This window comes from Seriola lalandi, unplaced genomic scaffold (genome assembly GCF_002814215.2).
Source record: "Seriola lalandi dorsalis isolate HSWRI2012SDOR001 ecotype SW California unplaced genomic scaffold, Sedor1 jcf7180002052042, whole genome shotgun sequence".
NCBI lineage: Eukaryota > Metazoa > Chordata > Actinopteri > Carangiformes > Carangidae > Seriola > Seriola lalandi.
The window spans coordinates 282,979-294,761 of record NW_019522595.1 but is presented as its reverse complement, the minus strand read 5'-3'; the positions used below and the strand labels follow the sequence as shown (position 1 = coordinate 294,761).

The following is an 11,783-nucleotide window of genomic DNA, read 5'->3' as shown; positions in this document are numbered from 1 at the left end:
TATATATGTATATATACAGTGTATATATATATATATATACAATTTAAAAAAATATAACAAAAAAAACAAAAAAATATTGATGAAGACATAGTAGAACAGCTCAGCGAGATGTATAAAAACAAAACATACATCATACAAATAAAGAACAAAAGAATTATATATCTGTTAAAACAAGCATATTTGAAAGCATTAAGATTCAGTTTTTCCTGCAGTGCCTCAAGGGAAACATGCTGTGTATTTTTAAAGTTCAGAACTGACTATTGATCAGAATAAACAAGCTATTTTAAAACCTGTGATGGGCATTTGTCATTATTTTTCATAATTTATAGACTAAAATTATTTCTCAATTGAAAGTTTGATCAATAGGATAATCAATAATGAAATATGAGTGCTAGTTGCAGCCCTCCTCTTTGTTTCCCGCTGAGTGGCTGCTTGGTTTACCTTGGTTCATTTCTATTCAGATGCATTAATCTACCGCCTGTCATAATCAGTCTGAATTATTTATGTTTATTTATGAAACAGAGGCTCAATCTAATCTCTGGGGCTTCTGATCGGTTCTTTCTTGGCCAAGCCTCCATATAAAAGCATTAAGATAATCAATATTAATTGATCCAGGATCAATGCATTTTAGCTGCTCAGTTTATCATGCATTGGCCATATCAGACCAGTAATTGTTTGTGCAGCTGACATCTAAATCTAAAACAAGGGGTAGATGAAAGTAAGGAGTGTGTGGTTGGTGAACAGAGTAGTCATAGAAACCGGAGACAGAGAGGCATTTATTGTTGTTTTGAAGTCACTGATTCCCAAAAGAATAACCAAATAGCAAATAATGGCTTCTTCAGCTATGTTTACCAGTGTGAAAGATGTTGATGAATAACAGCCCTGGTGGTAAGTGAGAGACGTGTGTGAGGAAGCCCTTTGTGTCTTGTGTGTTAATGTGTTGCTCTATGTGAGTGTACCATTGTATATGTGTAGAGCAGCAACAAGGCCCGTCTGCAGTGCACTAATTAATGCCATTAACACTACAGTTGTTAATCATAACTTTTCAGTGAAAAGTGCAAATTACACACAGGAGAGCTGCAGCACAGTTAAACCAGACAGATAATTATTAACTCCTGATTCTCTCTGGAGCAGAAAATCAGCCTGAATTGTAAAAAGAAATTTTAAACTCAGTGTCAAAGAATTTGGTGTTTTCTGCTCATACACAAATTCCTTAGCTTACTACACATTTATGATAAAAAAATGTTATTCTTATATTCCAGTCAGCCACTGGTTTCCATTTCAGTACATGATCTACAATGTAGATATATGAAATTAGTTTTGAGATATCTATAGGGAGGCCAACTTTCTAACTTTTCACTCATTCTTGGTCAGTTCTTTTGATTCAAAAAATGTATTGATTAAAAGATAATTTTGGTGATATTCTGCATTTTTCTTATTGTCAACAAACCTATGGCAAGATAAAAAAAAACAACAATGAACTGCTAATGTATTGTTTGTATAGCCAATTCCCAATATAGCTTATTCTTCTGAGCCATAAAGCTCCATTGTTGTCCAAAAACTATTCTAGACACATTAATGAGCCATGCTGTTGTACTGGGTGGAATGATAATGAATATGGACATTGTAGTTTATTTTGAGTCAATCCCATACTCAATAGAGCACCAACTGTGTAATAATCCGCAGTCAAAAATAGTCCCAAACAAACTGCTGTATTTACTCCTCTTTTAGTAACATTTGCTAAATACTACAAGGCCCTGCTGTTTTAGGAAGCCATTTGTAAAAATGGATATATGTATTTATGATATTTTTAAACATTCACATCTGCAGTAGGGCCCAGTAGACACTGGACTAAGGAACAGGGAATTCAGACAGTATTTCAAGATAGAATAGCACTTTAATAACATATGGGTTTTGGTGTTTTCATTGTATTTGGTGACAATAAGAAAAAAATATAGAAAAACAACAACAATGTCTTTTATGAGTTGGTAGGAAACAGAAACTATTTTAAATCCATGTTAGCTTTTTTTTGCCGTCAAGGTTTGATTTCCCAACAAAGCAGCTCATTAATGCAACGCTTCTTGTCATCTGCAAAGCAATATCAAATCATCAAGGAAGAGTATCCAACCAGTTAGTGCTCACACCTGCATCCTCTGCAATAACAACGCTGACCCAAAGAAATAAAAAGCTTAATTAGGTGGAGTAGATGTTGATCATGATGGATTACCTACTGTATTTCAAGCCAGGTTTATGCTTGTCAGATTGATGTACTAAACCGTACTGGCTGCTTGAAAGATGAAACAATGAAAAAAACCTAATCCATGATCACTGGTGATGTGAGATTTGAGCGATTTGTTAAACCACCAGAATGGTCTGGCGGTAAGGCTCAATTTCATCTTTCATTTCTGTCAGTCGAAGACGGAGGCTTATTTATTGCAGTAACCATTGTAAGCCTCACATGGTAGGTTGACATGGACAGCAGTCACTTTGGGTCTGCCAGATATTTTCTCCCACCTGCATTTTGTGCATTGATCAACTTGCTTGGGGTCTCCTCGACTCTGAAAACTGTTGTACAGCTTTAGAATCAGCTTTCTTCAAGGGGGTTGTTATCTTTGGTGTCTTGATTTGAAAATCCTCTTTAATGAGGTTAGAAAATCTAATTTGTTTCTTTTCTTGTTTTTTTCCAGCCCCAAAATAAAACCGTGTTTTAAAAGGAGTGGAGTTTTCTGCTCTCCTCCGTGAACCAAGTTTTCAGTAATTGCACCTCATGGGATTTAGCCTTCATTTATTGTCCAGTGTAGAGGCAAAATCTCCAGCAAAATAAAACAAAATGAGGGTGTCTAAGAAAAACTGACATATTTTTCACTTTTTATACACTGTGCACTCAATTCAACAAATCTTCCTGATCAATAATTGAAACAAGCTCTACAAGCTTAGTTTTTTTTGTTGTTGTTATTGTTTTATTACATTAAATACTTGCATTATATGGGAGTTAATTGACCGTTTGTTAGCTGAGACAGGATTTAAATGTGTGTTAACTGGTCATTTTTACCTTTTAACTCAGTTAAAAGATACTTCCACACATACAAGGTCAAAAGACAAAAAGAGGCAGCACTAAGTCCCTGAATTGCCATGAGGTGAGAAACAATATCCCTCCTCTTCCTCCTGTATTGGGTCAATCTCCTTAAGATATGATAGTAAGAATTTGCATATTAATTTTCCTTGATGCTGCTCTCTTATATGTGTGGCACCAACTGATAAGAACATCTTGGTGACAGCCTGTGTATCCAACACAGTGTGACGGGAGGAGATAGCAAAAATCAGTGTGCCCAGCTGTAATTCCTCCGCTGGATCATAATGCTGTAATTGAAATTACACTTCCTCTCGTTCTCCAAAATATACCACAAGATCATGTTCATCATTATGAGCCTATTATGAAGATTTCCCCCTTTTAATTTTTAATTTATAGGTAGAAAGTTTTGCCTCTAATCATGCGCAAAAGCAGCATCAATATGTTACAAGATCCAAGCAATCACTGTATATATGAACGTTATCAAAGCTGACAGCTGGCACTACCCCACACATCACTCCAAGTCTGAAATACATGTATCACAACAGATATCGCACACATATTTTTGACATTAGAAGAATCAGAAATGAAACTTTAATGTTCCTTGTGGATTCTTTGGGAAATAGACACTGTTGTGCTTGTTACTAGTATTAAAGCTGCTCTTATTAATGTTTTTACATGATATGAACACTTTGTTACTTTTACGATAACTTAAGGTTTATTTCTGGAGTCAATTTCTGAAGTTGATCGCTGAAACAAAGACCAACAGAGCAAAAAACTCCAGCATTTAGTGAAACAGGTTTTAAAGCTGCACTAGTCAATATTTTTATATTAACACTGGACGAAATGGCGATATGTAATGTGAATGGGCTTGCAGTTTCACTGTTTTGATTCACTCTCACCACCTCTCAACAGCTGTTTTTCTTTAAAACTCACTGTTCGCGACCTGCCCAACCCCAAACAACACATAGACAAAGTTAGCAACTAGCTGGCAAGCATAGAGGCGCGTTTAGCAGCTAAAGAGTCAGATCTGCAGGATGTAAATAGGAATTTGTTAGCTTACGCAGTCACCAAACAACTTTATACGATGATAATCTGTCAATGTTGTGTTTACAGCTTGTTAAACTGCCCCCAAGTCGCATCACTTTTACTTGTATTTGAGTATCTTTACTGTATATCTTTACGCGACCTATTTACACAAGATCAACACCAAAGATAGTGTCCATGCAATTTTGATTAAAACTGATCAACTCATCTTCTGTAGGTTTCTGTCAATTGTCTTTGTAACATTCATGTCCAAAGCTGCCTTTATGACATATGATACCTTAATGAGTAGTTTTCCTCTCCTTTCATCACCTGTATCTGAGCTGTAGAGGGTCAGACGACACAAGTAGTTTGTATTTTTTTTGATGGATTTATGTTACTCTTGTATTTAGAAGGCAAGAGACCAAAAGCAACAAAGCATTAAACTACAACACTTTTATGCATGTTAACATCTGAGTGAGATATTGTCTTTGATGTGGTAAAACATCATGTTAACAAAGACAAAACAGGGAGCGATTACATATTTGAGCTTTAAAATGGCTTGATGTGGTCATCCGCACAGTCAGCACTGGAAAAATGTGAATAGAAACTCAGAGTAATGAGCTGGAGTGCCAGAGAGCCGCATGTCTCGACAGTTGATTAATGAAACCCTACCAGAATTGGATTTGAATATCAATGCTGGCCTATTGCTTAAACTGACATTAATTGCCACCGATTGGCTCTGTACCCCTGTATTTCAAAACAATCACCGCCATTGAGAGATTAGAAGAGAGAAGGGTGGGAGGCCAAGCGAGTGCTCAGAGCTGTATCATTTGTCAGCTTCTGCTGTGTGGTAGGTTTTACAATTACAACTGTTTGCGTGCGTGCGTGCGTGCGTGCGTGCGTACGTGCATGTGAGTGAGTGAGTGATGGAGAGAGAAAGAGAGAAAGAGAAAAAGAGAGAGACACTGACAAAAAGAAAAGAAAATTTCTCAGACTACTAGCCCCTTGAGGCTGCATTTTTTACTGTAGCTCACAATATAAAAAATGTTGGACAGAATTAACAAACTAATGATTTAAATAATCTCAAATCAAGGTTTGATTTAATCACTTGTTCTGGGGCATTCATCAGCACATGGAGTTTGCTGCTCAGTTAATATCAATTGAAAATGAAGTTTACAATCTCTGGCTATTATCAGTCTGTTTATCATGACAAAACTGTCATGTCAATACACTTTAATTCTCATGTCTAAAGAATAGGTTCTTTAAGAAAATCTCTCCCAGCATAACATATTTGAGGATTTGAATATAATTTGAAAATTAAAGGATTTGTTCTAGTAGTATGCAAAAACATCATTTGATTTAAAGGGAAGGACACAAGTTTAACTGTTTTACCATGTTATTTGGAATGCATACTTAATGTCTGTACTTAACTCATAAATACAGTATCATTTTATGTCAAATCACCCAGACCCAGCTAGCCAACCGTATCGCCACTATCAATAAACAATAATAACTATATCAATATTTGGTTATTCTCAGCAACAATCATTATTGGTGATAGATAGATTCAGAGTCGAATGCCAATGTTTTTAAAAATCTGACATTAGTTACTTTCACTTACAGTATGATTGAGTTAAGGTAGACCGTGGTTAGGGTAGTGCTAGTCCATGGTGTCATTAAAATCAAAAGAGTTAATCCCATCGGGAGCATTTATGTGGCCAGCTTATTATTATCCATGAAAAAATCTGTTTATTAGGTTAAGATATGTTGCAGTCTGAATCATTAGTTTCATCTGTACAAGTAGAAATTTTCTGCTGATGATGAATCACGAATGGATGAAAGATCAGGGCCATCATTACAAACGATCCACAGGGCACCATGAAATGCAGGACAGTCTGGTCAACAGTTGTTGAGATAAATGTGGGCAGAAAGAAGGACAGACCAGGCAGCCAGCAGACATCAGCATCATTAGGCTCAGCTGTTAGTGGGTCTAAAATGTCACTCCAGCAAAGTCATTTTGCATTTCTTTGACAGTAATCACTGAAAATGGAGTGTTTCATTTGTCTTTCTCCCCATCTCGCTCTTCTTTATTTGTCTCTCTCCCCCTCTATTTCTCCTCTTTCTCTTACTCCCAGAGTAATTGATATGATATGAACTCTGGCAAGTGTAATCTTCTTTTAATTAAGACCTGCTGCTGGCACTGGCTTCAGACTGATAGTAACGTACGGCTCTTTTCCTCTCATTTTTCTTCCCCTCTTCTATCATCTTATTTTTCCTCTATTGCTCCTCCAACTCTGGCTCCCTCATCTTTCTCTTGTTATCTCAACACTCAACTCTTTCCTCTAACCCTGTACCCCTCTTCTTATCATCTACACGGTCTACCACTGTCATCCTTTGTTTTCTTTTTTTCTATCCAATTTCTCTTCTCCCTTGTCGATTCTCCCTCTTTTACTGCAGTCCCAGCACCATGAAGAGGAAAAGAGAGCCCTCAGTCGGGAGATCATCGTCCTGAACAACCACCTCATGGAGGCAAAGATTACCATTAATAAACTCAGAGAGGACAATGTGAGTATTCAGGGCTGCATCATGTATTATGGGCTCACACTGACATCCCTGTCAGCACTGTGCAATAACCAAAAGTAAGGTTATTGTAACTCATTTGTACAGTATCTGAACTTTTTTGTGTGATAAGACTATGGCCAAATTATATTAACCTGCAGGCTCACAAATTAAGTAGTAGCCTGTGGCATTCAGGGCCACAGAGATGTGGGGCCCTGGGGCAGTTGCTTTCCTTGCTTTCCTTGCTTGGTCAGTAAACCAGCCCTGTTAGCACCTACAAACAAGAGTTGTCTTGCAAGAATGAAATAACAACTTGTCAAAAATCTGTTTGTCGTGATGGAAACACCTTCTCCTTGCAAACTGGCACCAGTCTCTGTGAACCCTTTCTTGTTCATATCCACTGTATTTCAGCAACATCCTGGATATTTGTGCTTCAAGGAGCCACAGCAGATAGAGGAATTAACTCTAAACCGCTGGGTGTTTTATAGTGATTATCGTGAAATCAATGGACATCCTCAGGGCTGCCAGAAGTTGGTGCCGGGGCCATGTGGATCTGAGCTCAGGGGCATGTGGCAATGTGGTGCCTCAATTTCTTTGATGTGATTTTACTGTTATTTTTTACTGGGGGCTCCAGGTTAGGTTAAATTTTCTCTCCTTGGTCCATGGCAGTTTTTAGCACTTCTGAGCTATAGAGCATTTTGACAATCCCTCCAGATCTATTCAGGCTGATTGGGTCAGGGATCATTTTAAATGGGTGGAGAATTTGTCCAACCAGAGCCAGCAGTGAGGCAGGCATTTTCTCCAGCGAGCAAGCTCTGAATTTATTGTTTTGTAATATGGAGAATGCAAGTCACGTTTCACATGTGTCATACCGAGTCCTGACGGGAAAAGCAAATATGTCACATTAAATGAAATGTAAGACATTTTATTTCTCTTATGTGATAAATCCATTTAATCTACAATAGGTTGTTGTGATGGATGGATTACTGAACAGGCCTAAAAGGCACAGACCAAGGGTCCAAAGGAGTCAGGGGGCCATGGGGTCAGAGCTTATGTTTGAATTGAGCAATATGAGCACAGAGACACAAAAAAAGACTGTAAACAGATGCAAAATAACCAAAAAGAAATGCTAAATGACAGCAAAGAGGCGTAAAGCAGCCACAAAGAGACTCAAAATAACTAATAAAAGCACAAAAGGACCACATGAAAAAACAAAACAACATAAAGGACACAAAATCGAAAAGCCTTGTCATTTCTTGTCATTTTGTCTATTTCACTTTGAATCATGCTCCTATGTAGGAGGAGTGGGAGGCCCTCTACATGTCTGTACCCAGGGGCCCATTGTCTCATTATCCGTCCATGCATGTTACTAGTTAATTGACTGCAAGAATACCAGGTTTATATAAAGCCACAAGAAACTGTCATTACTGCATTTTAAATACATACAGTACATTAAGACCTCATCTTCAGACCTTAAAAAAACTGGCTCGAAGCTGTGGTTGTCTTTCCCAGGAGAAACACACCACACCACTCATGTTAACTAAGATATCACTGAGGTCTCACAGGTCTATTTGAACCAAAGGCATAGGTTTGTATATATATGGACGTTAGGGACATGTCCCTACCAATATTTTGGGAGAACAGAATTCTCCCTAACAATATTTGAGTGAACTCATTTGTACTATGTTTGGATTGAGGTCATATTAGAACATTTCAATTTTTATGTCTTGCTATAATATGACGTTTTTATGCCGTTTTATGCCTTACTATACTATGATCTTTTTATGGCTTTTATGCCTTACTATATTATGATTTTTTATGACTTTTTGTGTCTTACTATACTATGACATTTTTATGACTTTTTATGCCTTGACAGACTGTGTCGTTTTTATGACTATTTATTCCTTACTATGCTATGACATATTTATGCCTTACTATACAATGGCGTATATATGGCTTTTTATGCCTTACTATACTATGACGTTTTTAAGACTTTTTATTCCTTACTATACTATGACTTTTTGTGCTTTACTATACTATGAAGTTTTGAGGACCTTTTGAGTCCTTACTATACTATGACGTTTGTATTAATTTTCAGGCTTTAATATGATATGACTTTGTTATGACTTTTTACGCTTTAGTATTCTGTGATGTTCTTTTGACTTATTATGCTATATTATACTATGACATTTTTATGCCTTTTTATGTCTTACTATACTATTACTTTTTATGACATTTTTATATCTTATCATATTATGAGGATTTTGAGACTTTTTATGCCTTGCTGCACTATGACTTTGTTATGCATTTTTGTGCCTTACTAGAATATGTTGTTATTATGACTTTTTATTGCTTGCAATACTATGACTTTTTATGACTTTTTATGTCTTGCTATATTATGACATTTTTATGCCTTACTAGACTATGACGTTTTTGACTTTTTATGCCCTACGATACAATGACGTTATTATGAATTTTCATGCTTTAATATACTATGACGTTTTTATGACATTTCATGCTTTAGTATCCTATCATGTTCTTTTAACTTTTTGTGCCTTACTATACTATGACGTTTTTATGACTTTTTATCCCTTATAAGATTGTTTCATATTTATTACTTTTTATGCCTTACTATACTATGAGTTTTTTTATAACTTTTTATGCTTCATTGAAATGATGATTTCTCATGACAGAAAGATGAAAAACAATACAATCAGACCGACAATTCAACACTTTAATATGGCAGGTTTTATTTGTGCATGAAGGACAGATCTGGTACAAAGGACACCAAGGTCTCTCTTTGAGGAACAAAACTTTGTCTGCTTGTTTGGTCTTTTACTCTCTGATGTGCGTGACAAGCTGATGTTCATCTGGAGATCTTCATGTCCGTGGGGCCTCTTAGCTGTTACTCATCCTTGTTCGGAGCACCTGACATCATTCTCCATCTGTAGGGATCTAACAATTAAAGCAAACACAAACATTCTTGGATCCAACCAGGACCTCCAGATGTTTCCTAAATAACTCCATGTCCTACACATATATACAGTTAAACATCATTCATATTCTAGAGTCAAACTTATATGCATGTAAAACAATTAATATCTTACACTATTCTCTGTCTTACTATGGTTTGAAGTTTTTATGCCTTTTTATGCCTTACTATTCTATGATGGTTTTTACCTTACTATGCTATAATGTTTTTGTGACTTTTTCTGACTTACTATACTATGATGGTTTTATTCCTTTTTATGCCTTACTATACTATATCATTTTAATGACTTTTTATGCCTCACTACTATGACGTTCTTGTGACTTTTTATGCCTTACTATATTATGTCGTTTAAATGACTTTTTATGCCTTACTATACTATGTCATTTTAATGACTTTTTATGCCTTACTATACTATATCGTTTTTTTTTTACTTTTTATGCCTTACTATACTTTATCGTTTTAATGACTTTTTATGCCTTACTATACTATGATGTTTTTTTGACTTTTTATGCCTTACTATACTATGTCTTTTTAATGACTTTATGCCTTACTATACTATGTCATTTTAATGACTTTTTATGCCTTGTTTTACTATGTTGTTTTAATGTTTTTTTATGCCTTACTATACTATATCATTTTAATGACTTTTTATGCCTCACTATACTATGACGTTCTTGTGACTTTTTATGCCTTACTATACTATGATGTTTATCATGACATTTGATTACTTTTTATGCCTCACTGTACCTTGACGTTTTTTGCCTTACAATATTATTACTTTTTTATGACTTACTATACTAAGATATTTTTTTGCCTTTTTATGCATTACTAGACTATATCGTTTTTATGACTTTTTGTTCCTTATAATACTATGACTTTTTATGACTTTATTACTTACTATATTATGACATTTTTATGACTTTTTATGCCTTACTATACTATGATGTTTTTATGCATTTCTACACTATAACGTTTCTTACCTTACTATACCATGGCGTTTTTTTATGACTTACTATACTATGACTTATTTTATGCATATATGATTTTACTTCATACTTACATATATTTCATACATTGGATATTCATCACCTTTGCGTATGTCCATTCCTAAATGTAAATTCAGATCTTACATGTTCATAAACTGTTTGGTTGACTGCACTAAAAAGCCAATCACTTTGTTTTGGAGGGGTGGCGGGGTTGTTGCTTCCTTACCAATGTTGAGACAAAACCTACACCCTTTATTTGAACAATCCACAAAGCTACAGGGAGCCCGAATGTCCCCTGGTGACAGAGTAAAAAGAAATAAAGTGATTCAAAAAGCAGACACTGTTAACGGGTGGGGAAATTGAAACTAAACCGATGCATCTGCTGTGCCAGTAGACCACCCTCACTCTGCTCTGAAATTTAACTGCAAATCAGAAAACCATCCATTACAAAAAGAAAGAAAGAAATAAAAATAAATAATGTGCACCTAGACTGGAGGTTGGAGATAAGTGAATGCATTGTTTCAGACAACTCTATAAAATTAGCACAGAGTATACTGGGCAGATGGAAGATTCATTACAAATGAAAAGGTTTGGTAGTGTTGTTAAGGGCATGCAAACCCCTGATGTCAACCCAGTGAAAAAATATAGCCATGGTGAAAAATACATGTTAACTAAACACGTTAATTAAACTGCTCCAGCTTCAATGGATGAATATGTTCTTTTGAGTTGACACACCACTAAATCAATGAATTGCTCAGTCGAGTACCAGTGTTTCTGGAGAATATTCTCTGTATATATTTATAAATTTCATATTATTAAGCAATTGTTTCCCCATTCATGCCATGTTTCTAGTTTTGTTCCCCCATGATCCATAATTAATTTATAAGTACCTCATAAATAGTAAATTATATGTATTTGTTTATGTTTTACTTTTAGATGTATTGTTGCTATTGCTCAGCAGTAGTTTTCCATCACTGTGTCCTGAAATAAGTTCCCCCACAAGCCCCCCAATTTTACAAAATAATTCCACCACAATTAGAGGGCTATAATATAAAGTGTTACAGATTTTTCCCAAGGGCTGCTCCAATATAATCCCCCTCGGTCAAAAGCTTACTCGTACCATCAGGCTGCCAAAGTGTTTTCAAAGCAT

At 35.7% G+C, this 11,783-nt stretch overlaps 1 protein-coding gene across 1 annotated transcript in view; it reads left to right on the top strand.

Moving 5' to 3' along the window:
* Window positions 1-11,783, top strand: part of begain (brain-enriched guanylate kinase-associated) — a 48,946-nt gene that overhangs the window by 29,827 nt on the left and 7,336 nt on the right. Inside the window, exon 5 of the mRNA XM_023399518.2 lies at window positions 6,554-6,661. Within this exon, the coding sequence (XP_023255286.2) occupies window positions 6,554-6,661 (108 nt within the window). The remainder of the gene's footprint in view (window positions 1-6,553; window positions 6,662-11,783) is intronic.